This window comes from Pholis gunnellus (assembly GCF_910591455.1).
Source record: "Pholis gunnellus genome assembly, chromosome: 14".
Lineage (NCBI taxonomy): Eukaryota > Metazoa > Chordata > Actinopteri > Perciformes > Pholidae > Pholis > Pholis gunnellus.
Genome location: NC_136541.1, coordinates 14,371,197 through 14,391,670, shown reverse-complemented (window position 1 = coordinate 14,391,670; position 20,474 = coordinate 14,371,197). Strand labels below are relative to the sequence as shown.

Here is a 20,474-nt window from a genome sequence, read left to right as displayed (position 1 = left end):
TAAGACCCGAAAAAACTGGCACATGATATGATTGTCTTTTTCCCTTCGTGATGTCTGGTATTCAATCCCAGAATTTTTTCTTTTTGGCTGACTAACTGAATATCAAGAAGGGCAGAAGATCACAGAGCAGAGAGACCTTCTCCTCTTGTAGTGGAGATGGTAAAAAGGCAAGTATCTCTCTTTAGCACTCCACATGTTCCACTCTGAACAACTCGCTATGTGCTCTCATTACCTCATACATCACCTAAAATCCTTTGTGTGTGTGTGTGTGTGCGTGTGTGTGTGTATGACTGTAACTTTGCAGCCTCTTTAGTTAATAGAGGATCATTTTATGATTTTGATTACAGATGTAAAAGATGTTTCTTTAACTCTAAGACATGTTTGGAAGTTAACAGGTTAATTTAACCTCAGATCTGAACATTTTGAATCATATGAGAGAACTATTCTCGATTTACATTTCCCCCAATAGACAGCTCTGTTTGTGTGTATGAATAGATATGCTTGGCCTTGAAAGCCAGCGAGCAGCAGCAGCAGTGCACCCACAGCTCCCAAACTGCTGCCGTCGTCACAGTAATGCAGTGTGGTTGTTTCCATCCAGATGGGCACAGCTTCAGACAAAATGGCCGCCAGTCTCTCCCTCTGCCAAAGATGGAGGGCGCATCTCTGTTGTCTGCCATCTGTGCGTCCGTTAGCTGTTGTCGAATGCAAATCGAGGCTAATTGCATTTGCATAACCTCCAACCATCATGTCATTGGCATGTGCTGATAATTGCTCCGATGAGCGCGGCGTAGCGGCGAGCGAAACAAGAGTGGTGTCTTAAAGTGTATTTTGGCGCCGTTTGTTTTTTGTGAGTATGCGCACCCTGAAATGTGTTTGATAGGTGTTGGGCTGCGTGTGAGATCAGGAGTCTGGTCCTACTGTGCCATATGGTGCGCGTGTTTGCATGTGATTCCCTCGCATGCAAATGTGACAATGTGCAAAAGATTAAGTCGAGACGTTTTTTTTTTTAATCAGATAGCGCCCCGTCAAGCATGCACAGAGTTTTTGAACATGCGGACATATATAATGCACTGATGAAAGCATTAAGCAAACAGAGAAGCTCAGACATGCACACAGACTCTAATTAAAAAGGGATCCATAGGCCCAACAAACTCCAGACTGACAGACCATAATAGTCTCATTTTCATGCACATGGGTGTCTGGTTACCATGGCACTGAACAAATCAAGGGGTGACTGATTTTGCTAGAGAAGGGCTGCGCATGAAACATATAAATGGGAGGTGTGACAAAAAACTGCCGCCTGAAGAACACGAGCTGTGACGTATCATATCAGGGCGTTTTGCCAAGAATACACCAGTTAGAGGAAAATGAGAGACAATCAAAGTGCTTTTCATCTTTTCGAGACTTAAAAGAACCTGAAAAATATTCAACATGCAGATCTCATAACTTGGCATGATAACGTTCGGAGCCGTTCATGTAGTCAGAGGATCGAAGCGTTGTATAAATGAATAGCTTTTTTTTTGCATTTTGGCAGTGCGTCGTTTTGTGGTTGCATTTGATTGAGCAGGTCTTGTTTTTGGGGGCGTTAATTCATGCGATGAAGAGTCGGCTGAGCGGCTGAGTAACAAAGCAGCGTTCATATTTGCATTCGCCCATCAAGGCAGCTGCTGCGCTGTACAGTTAGGTTCTACTGTGGGCAGCAAAATGGCGGTCACGCGAATCATAGGGTCTGTCTGCTGGTCGTAGGAGCTGAGGAGAGGAGAGAGGAGGAGGGGGAGGGGGAGGGGGGGGGGAGAGGATTTTTGGGGCGTCTAGTTTGAGTTAAAGAGAGGGTTGCGGGGTCTAGACTGTGGGGTGGGGGGTCGCTCATAAGGGGAAGATGGAGTGGGGGGTGTTAGTGGAGAGGTTATTATTTGAGGGGGGGGGGGGGGGTGTCTGGTTTTACGAAGAACAATTAATGAGGGACTGGAGGGGGGGGGGGGGGTAGTTTGTCTGCATTTGTGAACATGTGTCTGCGTCTCGTCCATTTGCATAGAGCGATCAGGGCGTCCATATGCTGTGCGGCGAGGCAAATTCAGTCACAGTCTTTTGCACGCCTCTCAGGGTCTCTCTCACATGATCTGAATGAAAACCCGCCGAGTGTCGCACCCCTCCACATCTGACAGTCACATTATCCGTCGGTGAGCAGGAACACGCTCTACCCCATTTCTCGCAATAACACTTAAACGCTCCTACTACACTGAAGCCTCATGTTAGCCGCATCACTGTTTCTGCCTGTTACGCCAGCCAATGGGGAGATGCGAAGCTGGTGTCAGCCAATGGCAAACAGTGAAGAATCAGGAAGAGGAAGGAAAAGGCGAGGAGAGTCACGAGTTTACCCTTGAAGTGCCGTTGAAAACTGAATCAACAACACGGCTTCGGCGGGAAGAAATTGAAGAGATGGGAGCAAAGGATAGTGGGAAGGGGAGGAACGACACGAGAGCGTTATTTAGTGATCAAGACGACCTAGTTTTCCAAACATAAAACAAAAAAAGAAGGGAAATAAAGCAGTTTATTAGAAACAAAAAGGATGACTGTGTTACATTTCCTTTGTGAGCTATAGTCAGACACGTCATCGCAGAATATTTACAGATCAATTTGAGGGGGAAGAAGGGAAAGAAAAGCCTCCTCTTTAGTTAGTGGTGGTCGTCATGAAGCCAGACAGAGGCACAATGCAGATCTCCATAATGTCCTACATGAATACTGCTGCATTTAAAGTGTGATCGTGCTGGAGGCCTGAGCTCGGAGCGTGGGAATGTTAGGAGAACATATGCAGAACAGTCGGCCGCTGGCGAGACAGCCCTGCTAGCATGAATGCTGTTGTAGCAGGTGAAAGAGGACCCTAGAGTTCATGGGTCAAGGCCAGTGAAGGGGTTGTCTGGCTCACGAGTGTGCGTGTGTGTGCGTGTGTGTGTGTGTGTGTAGGGCCACTTCTGTCGTCGTCTGGGTCATGTGGGATGCTAATGAAGTTGCCAGGCTGTTTGATAAGCACGGCTGTCTATTGTTGGCTCAGTCTGGTTTGTTCAGAGAGGCCTAGTCTGGGTGTGTAGACTTGGACAAGAGCTCCTTCATCATCTTGTAGTCGCAGCAGAGTAGCAGACAGGCAGATAGACGGGCAGCGTAAAGTCAGACCTCCCCTGCTGAAAGTGTGATTGTGTTGTGTGGAAGCCTTTTCTCCCCACATCTCTGCTTTCTGTAACATTTCTTCTCTGAGTGACACATTGGTCTCAGGCTCTTCCAGCATGGTGCCTGTCTTTTGTTTCTCTCTAGATTGATGGCCGCTTTGTACCGCGACTACACATTTCCATGATGGAGGAAATCGTCAAGAGTGCACTGATTTAGAGCGTACTATTGGATGCCGGCTTTATAGCTTTAGCCGCTGTGATTTCTGTGTAATCAAACTTTACAAAAACGCTGTTTCCTCCACTGTTACACTATTAAAAACAGCAGTCCGAGCCACAACATTACACTAGATGATGTGTTCCTTCATTGCAATGAACACGAGCACTGTGATTTATTTTGAGTGCTGCTGTTAACACTAGGATGTTCATCAAATGTGTATTATTCCGCAACAGAAAATAGTCCCCCACAAATGCTCTGTTTACTCTTGTTTGAGTGAGATTTGTTAAAAATTACATTACCCAGCTGTTTTAGGGAATACCTTTTTTTAATGAAACTATTTAAATATAGTTGTGAATCATTTACATCTTCAGGATGAACGAATAGGTTTGGGGCTCAGGAGCCACAGAGCATAATGCGACCAGACACCAACTAACGCTTAAAACATACGGTTTTTAAACAGCTTTTGTTTCACCATGCTGGAGACAGCTTGGTTTGATTCCTGTCATAAGATCGTATCCAGTTTCCTGAGCAGGATCGCGCATAAAAATAATTTATTTATGACATCTCCTGTAATCGTGAGGGGCTGCATGCGTAAAGGTGCACGTTGCTTATGGTGTCCCTTTAAGAGGGAAAGCATTACCTCATCAGGAGCTGTGTAAAGGAAGGAAGTGGGTGAATGGGCGAAGGAGCGCAGTGCTAACTCTCTCCACTCCTTTATGCCTGTGGGTGCAGGCTTCATTAGCTCTACAGAAAGGGACAGCTCCCTCCCAGTCCCCTCAATAGACCCATAGACCTGTCTCACTGGCACAGGCTCTGGCTCAGTGGGGAGTGTGTGTGCGTGTGTGTGTGTGTGTGTGTGTGTGTGTGTGTGTGTGTGTGTGTGTGTGTGAGCGTGTGAGCGTGTGTGCGTGTTTGCGTGTGTGTTGCCGAACCATTCACACACCACCAGGCCTCATAGTCTCTCACTCATGCCTAAAGGAAGCCTGGCATTGACACGTTTTTGTGAGACTCACATCTCTCTTTGTTCCTCGTTCTCTTGTTTTCTCTCGCATGCTTTCCATTATTCTCCATTTCTCAATTTTTCCTCATTGTGTTTTCTCTCTCAGTCGCTTCGTCTCAGATCTCTCACACAACTATTCAGTGAAGGAGCATATGCTGTACAGCACGTCTGTACTCTGCAGCAGATCTGGATTTTTAGACACATTTTCCTGGTTTTATCTTGACTTATGTTACTTAAAATTGACCTCTCCTGTCTCTTTAGCCTACATTTGAGATTAAAAGGGCTTTCCAAGAATAGCTTGCACCTAAAATTTGAATTTCACTGTTATTTAAGCAACTGATCCTAACTGTATTTGCAATGATTACTCGGCAGAACTTTGACAGTTTACTCAAAAGACCAACTGAGCTCACAACATCTGAATCTGAATTTTCTGATAACTGAGGAGGTAAATTCAGTATGCTGGTACTAACAGTAGATCCTCTCATAAATTATTATTATAAGTTATATCAGGGGCCTCTGAGGTTTAAAACAACAGATTCCCCTGTGACCAACCAAATCTGATACAATTATACCATTTATGTGATTGTGTTGTTTCAAGACGTGTTCTGTTTGAAATAATTACATTCATTGAAATATTGCATATTTATTCTACAAAGTTAGTGAAATAATTCAGTGTAAAATATTTTTGCTTTCATGAAAACCCTTCCTGAAGCCATCATTAAATAAACTTGGCGTGATCTAAATGAAATGGAAACACAAAAGACGGGAGACTATTCCTCAAAACCCCGCTATGACGCCTCCATTTCCCATCAGGAACTGTGTGCAGGCAGCTATTCAGGGTCCTCGTCTAGCGAGGGGGGAGGAGACGCAAGCACACATATAGGCAAAGGTGCTGGAAAGTGGCGGGCTAGCAGAGATGATTAGCATGGGCAGCCGCCATCGCGTGCTCTGCTTATTGTTGCAGTGCTGCATTAATGAGCCCAGTGTGCATCCAACAGTCTGTCCATGATAAACACATACAGAGCACAGCGTGGTAGAATAAAACACATACAGCACGACTCACCCTTTCATTCGGATCACTCACCGGTCATTCACTTGTGCAAATACATTGAGGAGCAGAGCTTCTTTCTTGTGTCAGACAATTATTTTGTCTAATCAAGACAGAGTGAAAGATAACTCGGTGTGGATATTTAACACACCCGCTGGTGTTTTTAGTTATTCTTTTAATTATTGATTTCCAGTAGAGTCCAGGTCATATCTCTGGGGGTTCAAAACTTTGGTGAAAGTAGATGAGGAAGAAATTGTTATACCCGTAGAGAAATGCAAGCTTTGACTCAGAAATAGAAGCCTTTATAGAGATAGAGAGAGAGAGAGAGAGAGAGAGAGAGAGAGAGAGAGAGAGAGAGAGAGAGAGAGAGAGAGAGAGGAGGAGGAATGAGAGTACAACACTGTGGCCTGGTTTGTGGTTCCAGAGGGATAGAGACACTTTCCCCTGCAAAACGAGATAGGATGAGCTCTTTTAACACACATACACACACTCACACAATTTGCACAAATATACACATGCACACCTTGTTCCCTCCTTCTAAGTGAGCCAGGACTAGATTCCTGTGGCTTTGTTGTTGAGGCAGCAGAAAACTTATTGCCCCAGATTTAAGCGAACCTGCTTCACACATGCAGCAGTAAACTCTTCCCACACTCCAACTGAATCCAACTATTTTCATCACAATTTCATCCTTTTTCTTCTCTGCATCACTTCTTATCACAAATATCCAATAAGCTGCGTGTGTGTGTGTGTGTGTGTGTGTGTGTGTGTGTATACATGTGTATGTAACAGACAGCCTGACCTCTGACCTTGTCCTGCTGTGAGGCTTTCATTCCCATAGGCTGGTTGCTGTGGTCGTCTCTGCACACACACACACACACACACACACACACACACACACACACACACACATGCTGTTGGCTCTATTGGTATAGCTGTCGCTCGGCCACCCATTCAGGGCTCAGTCACGGCCACTTAGAGCGCAGCAGACTCAGGGATTCAGACGAGCTGTGATCCAATGACATGTATTTATAATGAGGTGGCTGTGGGGACGTCTTTGTTGGACAGACACACAGACTCAGCATAAGAGTGTGTTTGTTGGGGAGGGGGGTTAAAGTCCCGTAGACCCCCCCCCTCAACACACACACACACACACACCCTCCTCGTTGATACAAATTCAAGCCTTTTTTTGCATCTATTTACGCCTCTCCTATACTTCTCCAACTCTTTCACACACCTTCTCTGTCTTGCCTTGTTGATGCGTAGCAAAGATCTACCTCGTTACTACGAAGGTATCGTCAGACCGACCTTGTCGAGAGGAAGAGAGGAAGAATTTGGTGGACAGTTCTCTGTCTCTGAAAACAGTTCAAATCAGAGCTGTCGTCCCAAACAGTTTGTCCCAACAAAAAATTATAGGTCAGGGTGCCTCTCGGGTCTCTTATTGCTGATTATTACAATGACACAGCTGTGTCAACATTGTCCTGTCATACCTGTCAAAACTTGAGACTTGGATTCTTTTATTATAAAGTATCAAGTCAAGCGATAAATCGAGGCCATCAAAATAAGCACATGTCACTCAACACAACACCATCGTGTTTCATTCACCAAATGGTTTCGGCGGTCTCGCCTTCATCAGGGCGATGTCTGTCCTTATATACAGGCCTGACTTGTAAAACACCACAGATACTATACAAAATATACAAGTATACAAAACATCATTACCTTCCCTTTTTAATGCTTTTTAATGAAGGCAAGACACCTGAACATTCTTGATGAGTTTTTCACTGTGATGGAGCATCTCGCTGTGCGTGTTCTCCATCTTACAAAGAGTTAAATTAGGGACAACAAATACGTTTTGAGTGGAGGAGATTACGATCTAGTCTCTTTTCCTCCCAAAGATATGAAAAGTTCTGTAGCTATTTTAAGATTATATGACACAGAGGAGTCAGAGAAGGAATAACACTACACATAATAATGTCACAGTCTTTGCAAGTTACTCTCTGTGTGCGGTGTGGAGAGAGGACTGCAGTCTCCCCTCTGCATACATTAGCGGGTTGTTGGGACAGCGTGGGCAGAAGAGGAGCCCTGGAGAGCCCTACAGGCTCGGGAAGGCCCCTCATAATTGCCCAATGTCTGAAACCCTGCTATCTATCCGGGGACTGTGGTCCAGCTCTGATCTCCTCTATCATGACTAACCCTCTTCTGCCTCCTCACATCCCACACACACCTTGCTTTTGGAGCATTAACAGAAATAAGAAGCTATGAACTTTAGGCTATTTAAGGTTTTCTAGAAGTCCAAATTCAAAGGCAGTTGGTTTGGTCCTGTTTCATTATAATCCTGATTAAAGTCTGGACAAATTAGGATTAAATCCCTTATCTCTGCTGCTGGGATCCTTATCTTGTTCAGTCATGACGTTGCAAAACCAGACAGCAGAAGTGTGTCTGGTATGTGTGTGTGTGTGTGTGTGTGTGTGTGTGTGTGTGTGTGTGTGTGTGTGTGTGTGTGTGTCTTTTCCCTCGGGCATAGTTGTGGGGTTCTCTGCTGACTATGTGTCCTCTCGACGCTCCAGGCTTTAGAGGTCAGAGGTGGATGAGTGTAGACTCCAACACAGACAGATATTAGTAGTCATGAGGAGCGGGTCCCTTCTGTATCTCTCCTCAAACCCCTTTTTTTTCCATCTTAGTCCAAAATTGCTGCGTCAGTCCTGTGACGTGACTCGTATTCATGAGTATTCACTGTGAAAGCTCAAGCGTAGGATAGGTGTATCTCAGACAATCTCTCTGAGCTTTATGATCCTGACTGTAAAAAAGACAATTTTGCTCTATTTTTTATTTTAGTATTATTCTGTCACTAATTCCCTGTGTTTTTTGTGTTCCTCTGCAGATTGGTGATGGTAGAAAATCACCGTTTGGCTGAACAACTTCACTCAACTGACCCAGATTCCACCCAGATTGGACTGGACCGATTTAACCACTTTTTGTTGATTTCCTGCTAAATGATTAAAGCTTCTGACACAAACTATGTTGTGATAGACCGTCACTACTTTGCCTCTGAATTTACACACAAACACATGTTAAGGTGAGCCGCTAAATCTTCAAATCCAAGGAATAGTCACTGACAAAGAGAGACTCTGAAATAGATTTTTGTACTTCAAGATGTGTTTTTAAAGTTAAACAGCATTTATATTTAGTGGGTTATTAAATTAGATATGAAAAGGTATTATAATTAAAGTGATTTTATTTTTCTAAATATATTGATGATCATGCTAATTGAAGTAAAGTGATATCTGATTGTGGGCTTAACTACTTTAATTGATCCTGTTGTACGTTGTGGAAAAGTCATTGGAAGTGTGGTTTTTAAATGTATTTTTTAGTAGCGATCACTCCACTATGTCTCGATGTCGAGGTTGAATCCATTGATAAATACTCTGAGGTGTCATTTGTTGAAGCTGTACTGTGTGAATATTTGGTAAATAAAGAGAACATTGATTTTGACATTTCTCTCCAGTGAATTTTTCCCATTTTCTAATTATATTTTCAGTATAAAATCTTGTCTTTGACACAATGCTCTCACATTTATATGATTAAAGAATGAAAAATGTTTATCCCTGTATCTATGGAGCTAAATCTGTATCCTGTTTTTAGAAACTTACATTAGTTGCTTTTATTGAATTGATTACGGTCTGACTGTCATTTAGTGGACATTGTAAAACAGGGAGATGTTTGTATTCACGTAACAAATAAACACAACTAAGACCACAAGAGATATGAAAGTTAATTTAAATTAAACCGCTGCATTTTTAACTATACCTTCACTACCCCAGAAATATTATTATTTAATCTTTGTCTATTGTTTTTAATTTAACCTGTATTAGACTTCATTCAATGTTTAATTTTCTTCAGATTTTGATGCTGTTACTGATCATGCTTTTAGTGATTCAGGGTTTTCATGCCGTTTTACTTTTATTTGTAAAAATAAAGAAATACTTCTATATACTATCTATTAGTCCACAGGCCCAACAGAAGCTAACGAGCTACGCTGTACAGGCCACACTCCTCGAAGAATATGAAATGTCTGCTAACAGTACAGTTTAAATATTAAATAGACTATTATATAATGGGCAAAATTACAATAAAAACTCTATTTTTTGTAACGCAAGCTTTTTATCTAAAAGTTATGCATCATTTTCTTTTTGGTGCTAATCTTGAGAAAAAAATGACGGCCTACACGAAACTATCCACAGGCCTAAAGTACAGTTCAGTATTTTATTCTTTGTATTTTCAATTAATGAAAGAGAGAAATTGATATATAGTGTTTAGAAAAAGAAGCAATAATCTGGTTTTACATCTTTCAACTTCGAAATCGAATATAATCTAACGTAGCCAAGAAGCATCTTGGTTTTCCGACAGAACATTTTGTTTTGTGGCACAAACAAAAATAACACAAATATTTTTCATCATACTTCAGTAGATAATATATTTTTGAATCAGTTTTCACTGGTTTTACATAAAAAAATAAAAGGAAATTGAGTTAGAATTCATTTAAAATGGAAGAGATGTGTGTTTTGCTGCTTTTATTTCAGATAGAGAAGGAAAGAGAGAGAGAGAAAGAGAGAGAGAGAAAGAGAGGAAGAGAGAGAGAGAGAGAGAGAGAGAGAGAGAGAGAGAGAGAGAGAGAGAGAGAAAGAGAGCAGCCATCATCTGAATAAATGCAAATTGGCGCTGCCTCCACCTGGCATCATGCCAAGTATCTATAGCAACCATGTCCTCCGACAGCCTCCGTCCATCCCTCCTTCCTTCACTCTCTAATTAGTCCTCTATCTTCCCTATAGCTCTTTTCTTTTGGTGCTTTTCCCCCCACGTTCCCAGAGATCTGTGCACAAAGAGTCTGGTCTGTCCCGTTCAAGAAGGACTAAACGAAATACTACATGTCATTTAAACAGCCGCTCAATTAACACAAAGAACAGTAAAACCCGTTTAATGAATAACATATGGATTCCTTTCTTTCTACCTTATATTAATACGTCTACATCTGATCTCAAACAACGTTCGTATTTGATAATATCAGGCGTTTTAATTAAGTATTATTGTTTTCAGTTTTGCTCAGTTTATTCCTCAGGTTCCTATGTTGCCGTGTTGCGTTCACGGTCAAGTTCAAAGCTTCATCAGGGCCTCGGGCGGAGGAGAAGCACCGCTTGACCCAGCTCACCTTCCCTTGGCTGCCAGCGCGGTGCTGCACCGCCACCTGTCGGCCAGCTGTGGAACTACAGCCAGAGGAGTTCACGCATTCACGGGGAGGCAGCGCCCTCTAGTGGTCACTGGGTATCATTACACACCACGTGCATTCGGCCTAAACAAAGACACTTTTTTTCTAAAGTGACCAGAGAATTAGATTAGATAAATAAAAGGAATCAGCATGAGAAATTGAAAATAAATACAATGTTTTGCCATAAATAAATTAATGATTAACGAATGTTCCATTTTTACTGTATGCATTGATTTATTTATATATAATTCGATTATAAATATTTTTTTATTAATTTATTACATTATTTATTTACCAGTATATTCTTATTCATTTTCACATTAATTTACTTATTTATTTATACATCCATATGCATGTATTTATTTCTTTATTTACACATTTATTATTTATACTTTTTAAACTATATTCTAAATGTATTTATTACTTTCCATATATATATTTATACACGTATTCATATATTAATCTCCAATTTATTTATTCATGTTCTGTGTCACTTTGGGCCACTACTGTTAACGGGCCACTTAATGAGCTTATAATTAATAGTAAATGTGTACGTGTGATTAATATGCTTCAGACATTTGAACAAACAAAGTGAGTCACTTTGTTTACGTAATATTTTCTTTTTTTTGTATTTCATCATGTTTCTTAATTGACATTTAATCTACAATACAATTATTCATATTTTTTATTAAAATAATGACACAATGGACTAGTCTAGAGTGTTAAGCGTTAACGTCAAGTACCACACTGGAACTATTGTTTAAATCAAAATTTTAGATTCGAAAGTTTGAATCCATAAGAACTAAAAGACATCATTCAGGCACAGAAGTAACAGTGAAATAACAACATCAATCTGGTGTTAACATCCACTTTTATTTTGGAATTTGATATTTCAAACTGTCCAACAGATACATCATCATCAATAGAGATCAAACACAGGGTGTGGTATTAGTAGCTACGTTTACATTCAGTTGGCACAAATCACGAGGATTTACAACACAGCGGTCTGATCGCTGCTGCACTGAAGCAAACACGATACACGATGTTGGAACATGCAACACAGTATGTCTGCATGTCGACGTAGGGTTACCCACAAATAGGGTTAAAACAATCAAATCTGCTTTTACAAGAGCAAATAAAAAAAGAAAAAATCACATCTTCCAGTTTTTTAGTTGTTGTAGTGATTTAGTATTCTCCATCATTAGGCCACTGTCAGGTACTCAACTAAAAATCTACTTTTCTTTCTAAACTTTTTTTGGCATTTCATGATTGTCTGGTGTTTTTCCAGGCTTGTTGTTACTCTACCTATCAGTGTATTTCATTGTGTATTAACCTACTTCCCTTGATCTATAGGGAGATAACATTACAATGCTCTTCCAATTGAAATCAGGACACAAATGACCATCAGATGTACTTTGAAATGAGTCCTAGACTGGTTGGAATGGATTGTTCAAGTCTGCCAGGGAGCCACGGTTTCACGCATCTCACCCTAGACAGCCGAACACTGCAAGGCAGTTCATACGTTTTACAAAATTCACATACAAAAACTGGACCGTAAGTGACACATTCAGTCACAGAGGTCTAACAATCTCCAAACGTCAAACCGTCTTCTGCCCCTTAAATATTTGTAAAGGCTAGAAAATGGAAGCAACCTTCAAAAAGGTGAGTAGAAGTAGCTCAGTCATAGTACAAACATTACTATTCTTTGCTAGGCACTTGAGATTCAGTAACTACCCATCAGCTTTCAGTTACTGTATACTTTCTACAGTACAGCACTCCTGGACGCTTCAGCTCAGAACATGTGCGGGTTTCAAGCTGTCAGTGATCAAACCTCAGCTGAAATGATTTCCCACCTGCTAACGAAGGAGAGGCCTAAAGATAAACACACTGATATCAAAAGACGACACTGGCATCTGCTGTGAGCAAGAATGCATCACCACTGTTTGCAGATTACAATAATATGTGTCTGTGTTTGGTGTCTGTCACATCTGTCCTGGGCCCTGTTTCAGAAAAGAGGTTTAACAAACTCTGAGCTCCGAGTTGATGAACCCTGAGATGGGAAACTGAATTTTTGGTGAACGGGGGCAAAGTGTAATAGTCTTTCCAGTACAGGGCTGGGAATCGAATCTCAATACTTTTTGGGGACTAACCCAAAGCTTGAATGGGCAATGTCGTCCCCAATATGTAAATGAGCATGTGACCGCATCTGGCGACCTTTAGCGACTTTTGGAGCTAGTGCTAGCTTCTTTCATTTCATTTCTTTCATTTTGTTTCCCACGGTTGCTTTAGTTCATTTCTTGATCAAATAATTTCTGATTTCAATCATGAATTTATCAATTTCAGACTATTTTATTTCGGCAAATGTTTGTATGCTGCTTGTGTTTAGACATATTTGACATTTGAAAAGTTTGGCCTCTTGTTAAATGGAGAAAAAGTTTCTATTTCTTAAAGTGGCAACAGACAACTTTTGTGCCTCCGATACTTCGCCCCGTGTATCGTACTTAAAGTTATTATGCAGGCTACAGCATTATCTTTTTTCCTCTGGTAAAGGAAGGTTTAGTGTTTCCTATGCTGAAGGAGCTAAGAAAGGAAGCATTGAAGCACCTTTCCTTAGCATTTAGAGAATACAAACAGCTCTCATCATGGCGGCCACTGAGATACTTCCGGGTCATTTCACTCAGTTAGGAACCCTCTTAAGCAAAAAGGACTTTTCGACCGCACCGTCATGTTCCTGTTTAGGTTGAACAATAGTTAACGATCTTCCTTTGTACCATAAATCAAGCCTCCATCTTTCTATTGCAACTTTAAAGTAACTCATTTGATATTCGGTTAATCTTCTTTTGGTTAATAGTGAAATCACAAAACATTGGCTGATTAGAGATTATCAAACACTGAACACATGTTCGGGTTGTTTGTCTGCTGGTCAGTAAACGTTCAGTAAGCAAAGTTAAGACATTACTCAAACTATGACAGTCTGATAATGTATAGATTAACCAATAAAGAACAAATACTAGTGATCCGCATAGTGAAAAATACTAATTACAATACCATTACTTCAGGATTACAATATTGTTTTGTTTTTTTAGTATCTTAACTAACAAAGCAACTTGAATGTCAGTGGAGATCCCCACACTCGTCTCACAGAGCAAACCTCCATGAAGACTCTGCTCTGCAGCCAGCTGCTCCCTCAGCTCAACCGTCCTCCCTCGGCATGTGTGGTCTAAGTATAGAAATTATTGACACTCTTCAACGACTGTGAGCCGCCTGCATCAATACTGTTCAAACTGTCTCAGATACACTCGCATGAAAACCGAGAAACGACTCCACATAAAACATTGCTATGTAAGAACGCCATGTTCATTTGACTATGTGCTGAGGTGAAGTACAATGCTGAGAACACTCAAGTATACTAAATCACGCCTGTAACAGAGAACTCAAATGATCTCTTCACAGTTTTAAACAATGCCCCCCTGCAGCTGCCAAACCAACAGCAAATGGAAGACAACATTTAAATACTTGTATGTGTCCCTCTTCCTCCTTTACCGGTGACAGAAAATAACAAAACACCTTTCAAAACAATACAGCTAAAAGATTACCGGAGATAAAGCGACACCTCGACGACAGAACATCACACACTTGATAAAGGTAGAGCTCATTGCAGAGCTGTTGTAGTGGCTTACATTAGACTGGTCATGTGTTCCTACTAAAACTGTTTATGATCATACGTTTGGAAAATGACCATTAACTTGCTTGATGTGCATAACATGGGACTCTGTGTCCAAAGAGGTTATTTTCGACTAGTATTCCCGTCTCGTACGGATATCCGTCTGATCATTTGCACACACGCCAACAACTAAACGTTCCATCGCAATTGATAATAATTTTTCGAAAGATCCACTATATATGATCACAGTGAAAACAAACTAAATCATTTGGGCACTCTTTATACTTCATATGTGATGGCACTGGGACTGGCATACTATCTAGCTCATTAGTCTGCAGTCGTCACTACAGCTGAACTACAAATAAAGGTCTGTGAATTCACTCTCAAGGAGCTCCACTCAAAGATACTGGACTCATTCAATACATTCAACTCTAAGTACAACTGACCATGTGAGGACAGTAACGATGCTGTTACCTCTGTGCTAGATTTCTAGGCAAGATTTTGGCTCCAAAGTCGTACTCTGAGAGCCTTTGTGCTTCGATATACAAACTAATATCATAGAATCTGAAACAAGCTCATATAAGAACAACACACTCATTAAAAAACTAATCTCAAGGGGGGTATATTTTACTGTTAAATCAAATGCATCTTACAACATTACATATAAATGAGTGGCAACCTGCATTACGCTGGAAGGTCTCAGTTGTAAGCAGACACACAAGGCAGTATGGAGACCTCAGTGTGTGTGTGTGTGAACCTCTAAACTCTCAGACTGACACTCACAGGCCTGGTCCACGAGGGCAAACGCGTTATAAAATACGTGCACACACAACCACACGGAAAACTCACTGAGCATATTGCACTTCGCTGTACATGACAACAGTGTGTACAGGTTCTCTGTACCATCCAACATAGCGCACGCCTACAGGGACTGTACATCCCCCGCTGCACACAGATAAAGCGAGAGAACACATTAATATCCCGCATCCTGAGCCAGTGTCTGCTTGCTTCTATTCAGCAGCACACAATCCTTACTCTCTCACTTCCTTTCTCTTTCGGAGGGTGTAAGGGGGAACTCGTCATCCCACTATCCCCGTCTTCCTCTCTCTGTAGCGTTACTATTACCGAGCCGTATAGCCCATCTGATGCAGCTTCCTCAAGAGAATCTGAGTGAGGTCAAAGGTGGTGAAGCTGATCCCGACTGCGATGGGCCCCTTGACCCAGTTCATACTGAGACCTTTGTAGAGTCCACGGACGACCCCTTCCTCGGCCACAATGTCCTTCATGGTGCCCAGGATGGTGCCGTACGTGTGACCTGTGACTCCTGCGGTCTGCATACGACGTCGTACCACATCCAGAGGATAAGACGCCGACTGGCCAAGAAGTCCTGCACAGGCTCCGAACGCCAGACGTTCATATGAGTAGGGGTGCGGGCGCCCACTGCGCTCTGCATGGGAGAGGAGGATGTTAAGAAGGGACATATTAAATATGCTAAAGCTGCGGCGACTTGCGACATAATCGACGTCATGGAATACAAAAATACGTCAATTTGCATAAAGTCTGTTAGAACGTCACATGAATGGCTGCTCCTGGTCAAGGGAGGCATTCCCTCAAGTCTTAATGTGTCACAGCAAACCTTTTGAATATAAGGTCCAGTACTTTTCTGATCAGGTATCTGACTAATGTTATCTACTTGTATATTTGTTTGTTTTTAACAGAAAATAATTGAAATAATGAAGTTGTGTTGGGTAAATTAAATTGTGGAAAATTGTAAAAAGAAAATCTTGAGAATAATCGATAAATAAGTCGCTAGATTAAATGATTGATTGATGATTTGGTCACCATTACCTGCATGTACTTTCTTCAGTGTCTCATAGGTAAAGAAGCTCAGACCAGCATAGGGAATAACACCCAGCATGGTGGGAGTGAAGCCTCGATACAATGTCTTCAGGCCCTCTTCTCGGGATATCCGCACAAACACGTGCAGGATGTTACTGTACCTAAACAGTGGAGGCCCCAAAAACAAAACATATTAGCATGAAACTGGATGAGAAGCGCTGTGTAACGTCCATTCAAGGTTAAACAGGAGCACAAACTTTATTTTTCTGACTGGCAAATTTGAAGTACACCGATCAAGTTGTAAACCTCAACCTTGAAGGAGCACACCCCAACTGTTATTTAGCTGTCGTGCTATATGTGTTAAATACCCACTGATGACTGTGTACTGGTAGTTAAAGATGACCTTACATTTCCTTTGGCGTCACAGCCATCCTAGCTCGCACCATGTCCAGAGGATAGGTCACCATGGCTGCCGTGGTACCCGCCATGGACCCGGCCAATAACCTCGGAACTGGAGGAAGGACTCTGGAACACACAGAAAAACAATCGTATGTGCATCAGCCTTCCAGATTGTTTATTACTCCACAAGACAAAGAAAATCTGTCACGGTAAAAGTCATTAGATGAGCCAACAGACCCGGGTCGTAGGTCTAACGGTATAAAAAGCGACACTTACTTCCCCTGAAAGCCATAGTAGCCTCCTAACAGTCCCTTGTACTGCTCGTGTGCACAAAACTGGATAGCAGCGTACGGGATGACTCGCACCATGGTGGCAGAGTTGCCCCTCCACAGACTGAGGAAGCCATTCTTCAGGTAGGTGCGGTAGATCAACCTGTAGGCCTCCTGTAATGTAGCGTGCACACATGAACACATACATGCTCATGATTCTTAGATTTTTGTCTTGAAACTTTGAAAAAAAGGTCAGACTGACAACTAATATGCTACTAAATGAACATGTGTGAATTAATCTCTTGTTGTTTTACCAAGAAACTGAAGTGATCAAACTTACCTTGGCAGAGAATCTTGCTGAAGACACTATAAAACAAAAAAAAACACACTATAAATGTCCAGTGTTTCTGTAAGTCACTCATTTTCTAATATTCTCATTGATATAAATACATCACAGACATAACATTAGTTCCAGATTTAATTCCATGGCATCCATGTGGGTCATTTCTAAATTAAAAACACTTTCCACTTTAAGGTCAGCTGAGAATTCAACTTGCCTTGGAAGATGATTTTAGTCCTGTCCAATGGGGCAACAGCTGTCTTGGCCAGGGCCCCCGCTAAAGCCCCAGAGAAGAGCGAGTTGAGGACAGACCGAGGGTGCCTCAGGCCCTGCGCAGTGATGGAGGAATCACATTCAGGGTCATCAACACCAACACAGTGAATCCTGTAAAAACTGCCTCCTTATGTGAACAAAGTAGTGTTTGAGATGCTGTTGATCATTAACTTGGGAGTTATGTAAGGAGAATAGATCACATATGGCTAACCAGTTCACAAAAAATAACAAATAGGAGCAGATGTCCTTAAATGAACTCAAAGACAGAGACGAGGCCATGAAGCCTTTAAGCTCTGCACAATCCTCAACTCTTAACAAGCAGAGAGAATGTCCTTTAAATAAAGTCAGTACACAGATAAAACTCAGATACTGAAATAGCATCCGGACGCCACGATAACTCTGCCATCTACACAATAATATAGTCATTGCTTACTTTCTTCAATGTGTCAGGTCTCTAAATGAGACAGCTGATTCAAATGTACAGATAAAAAAATGCAACCTGATGGATGTTTTCATTAAAGCAGTGAAGGACCATGTCTATAAAATGTCACCTCATAGCTCCCTTCTGACTGACTGGAGGAATCCAGCGGCAGCACTTCTGCTGCCCGTTGTTCCTGTACTCCGGTCCCCATCCCACGAGGACTAGCGCTCACTGAGCGGGCTCATGAATTCAACCACTGCAAGTGGTGTCCCCACCAACACCCGGTGCTGAGAGCTACAGAGGAGAGGAAGAGGTCAGAGAGAGGAAAAAAAAAAAAGGTCAGTTTTAGGTAAGTCTAAATATAAAACAATCAACAACATATTTCGGTGGTTACGCTTCTGTGTCAGGATCCAGTGACAAGCATGTCATTGCCAAGATGCCAACACTGTTTACAGATTAAGATCTTGCGTTCAGGAGTATAGCTAGCTTCGTCATGCTGCACTTGCAGTGAGGACCAAAGAACTCAGAGCTGCAGTAAGTGACACCCAAAGATATGAAGGTCAAAGTGGAGGACGTGTGGGTGAAAAGTGTCTGAACAATACAAGCAAAAACAACAATACAATTGAAACTCCATTCATAAAGTCTGACCACATCTTTGACACCCTTGATTGTAGTCAATGGAGACTTGGATGAGATGAAGTTTAGAGAAAGAACATTATCTGTAGCAGTCACACCTTTACCAACAAAGACGTCTGCATGTTCTACAATGAGTTAATCATTTCACTGGACAAAACACCGATTCCTGCAACCTTCCACCCCCACAGGCTCCTATTACACCCTGCACAGGTTAAACAGGCAAGCATTGCTCAAACCACTTTACATAAGACACAACTCATAAGTTGAATCAAATACTCTATGTAAACCTAAAATGTGGGAGAATGTGTTTAAATGTAGCTTGTATGTTGTTGTAGGTCGGCAAAAAAATATTTTCATTCTAACACATATAGGCTATTCTAAACCACAGCGAATATAGTGACTGGTTTTTATATTCGACATACTTTTATTAATCAGGAATATTATTTATGCTATTTAGGGTTTAGATTTGTTCCCAGGGAGATACTATTGAGTTTACATAGTAAATACGCTGTTGTAAGCATTGCTGTGCTCTAGAACCAACATTTTGTTACATCTAATATATATAAATAAATGATTATCCTATTCTGATGTACCTTTTCAGTAGTGCATTATTCCATTTAATGGTAAAGTCGTAATACTTCACTAAATACAAGCTTGATCCAGCTTCAAAACAAAGGCCTACTGAATATTTTTTAACTTAAGTGGGAAAAAATGCACTTTCAAAAAAAAGGAGTCAAGCAACAGTTAGGAGAAACAAGATGTAGAGAGAAAGCATGAAACAAGTGAGTAAAGGACAAGGGCAACTGATATTGGGCTCAGTATGACAGGGCTTAAAGTCAGATCAAGTGTCTATATATATATAAATATATTCCATTTAGACACATTTTGTGTCCCCTTTCACCTCAACCACTGTCCTTAATCAGGGGTCGTCCCAGCAGCCTCCTTCCTCGTGCATATCATGTTATTGTTCCTTGTTTCTTACTTCTTACTTCTAGTTTAACCTGTTTGGTGGGCCTCAGGCTGGGCTGCAGGACTTTTTCCCTCTATGATCTATGATCCAACATACTATACACAGCAGTGGAAAGGCAGAGCTGCCCTTGAGGATACATAGTGTTAATTTAAACAAATACACGATTACTTCTCGTGTAGCTCTAGGGGACTGCATTGTATTGTGTTTGTATTTGTCTACCTCCTGGTGTTTTGTCTGTCTTGTTGTGTAACAGGCAATAGTCTTGTAACAGCATTGTATCCCATATGCCACCATTTTCCTTGTTATGTAAAAAGATTGTTTTCAAATTAGTTGTGCAAGTACTATCCCGGCATAACTACAATGAAAAGGTTACAACACATACATATTTGTCCAGAATCAGATATGCATCTATAACATAATCACCTTGCTTCTCATTCGGTCTCACTGGCCGGTGCACGCGCCACTCTTGTCGAAACTTGTCCTCTTACCGACATACCAACCAGCAAGCTGTCAGTACTCAAAAACACTAACGTCACATTCTTACCGTACTAAGTTGACATCAGCTCGGAGATGTCTGATGCTTTGGTATCCCTCACTCAGTGCGTTGTTGCTAGCAGCTTCTTCGGAAGCGGTTTCCAAGTTAGCCAAATAGCAGGTTGAGTAACGTTGGATAGCCGTTAGCTTACTGCTACATTGCCGTAAATGTAACGCTCGTCGACAGTGTTGTGAGTGTTCACAGTACGCTTGTGTCTTTCTAAAAACGTCTCCTGGTGTTGAAGGCACTGCCTTTCACACATTGCTCGTATTCATTGACTCTGACGTGACTTTAACTGACTAGCATCGCCCATGCTGTTGTATTTCTGCCGTTACTACTCGTGACAGCGTTGAGATATTGGATTCTGACAAGGACGAGCCCAGAGGCATTCTGGGAATTGAAGTCTGAGCGAGAAGGGGCATGTTAGGATAGGTCG

General features: G+C 41.6%; 1 protein-coding gene across 2 annotated transcripts; it reads right to left on the bottom strand.

The window, feature by feature from the left end:
* Positions 1-11,546: 11,546 nt before the first annotated feature.
* On the bottom strand, positions 11,547-20,360 carry slc25a42 (solute carrier family 25 member 42). Of its 2 annotated transcripts, none has more exons than XM_079172529.1 (8): positions 19,927-20,360; positions 18,028-18,191; positions 17,421-17,532; positions 17,204-17,229; positions 16,871-17,037; positions 16,604-16,720; positions 16,205-16,356; positions 11,547-15,803 (listed from the first exon to the last, which is right to left on the bottom strand). In XM_079172529.1, the coding sequence occupies exons 2-8, from the start codon at positions 18,106-18,108 to the stop codon at positions 15,478-15,480; spliced, it is 981 nt and encodes a 326-aa protein (XP_079028655.1). In that variant the 5' UTR covers positions 18,109-18,191; positions 19,927-20,360; the 3' UTR covers positions 11,547-15,477. The 2 variants fall into 2 exon arrangements, with proteins under 2 accessions (XP_079028655.1, XP_079028654.1); XM_079172528.1 differs by having other exon boundaries at positions 20,048-20,360.
* Positions 20,361-20,474: the final 114 nt, after the last annotated feature.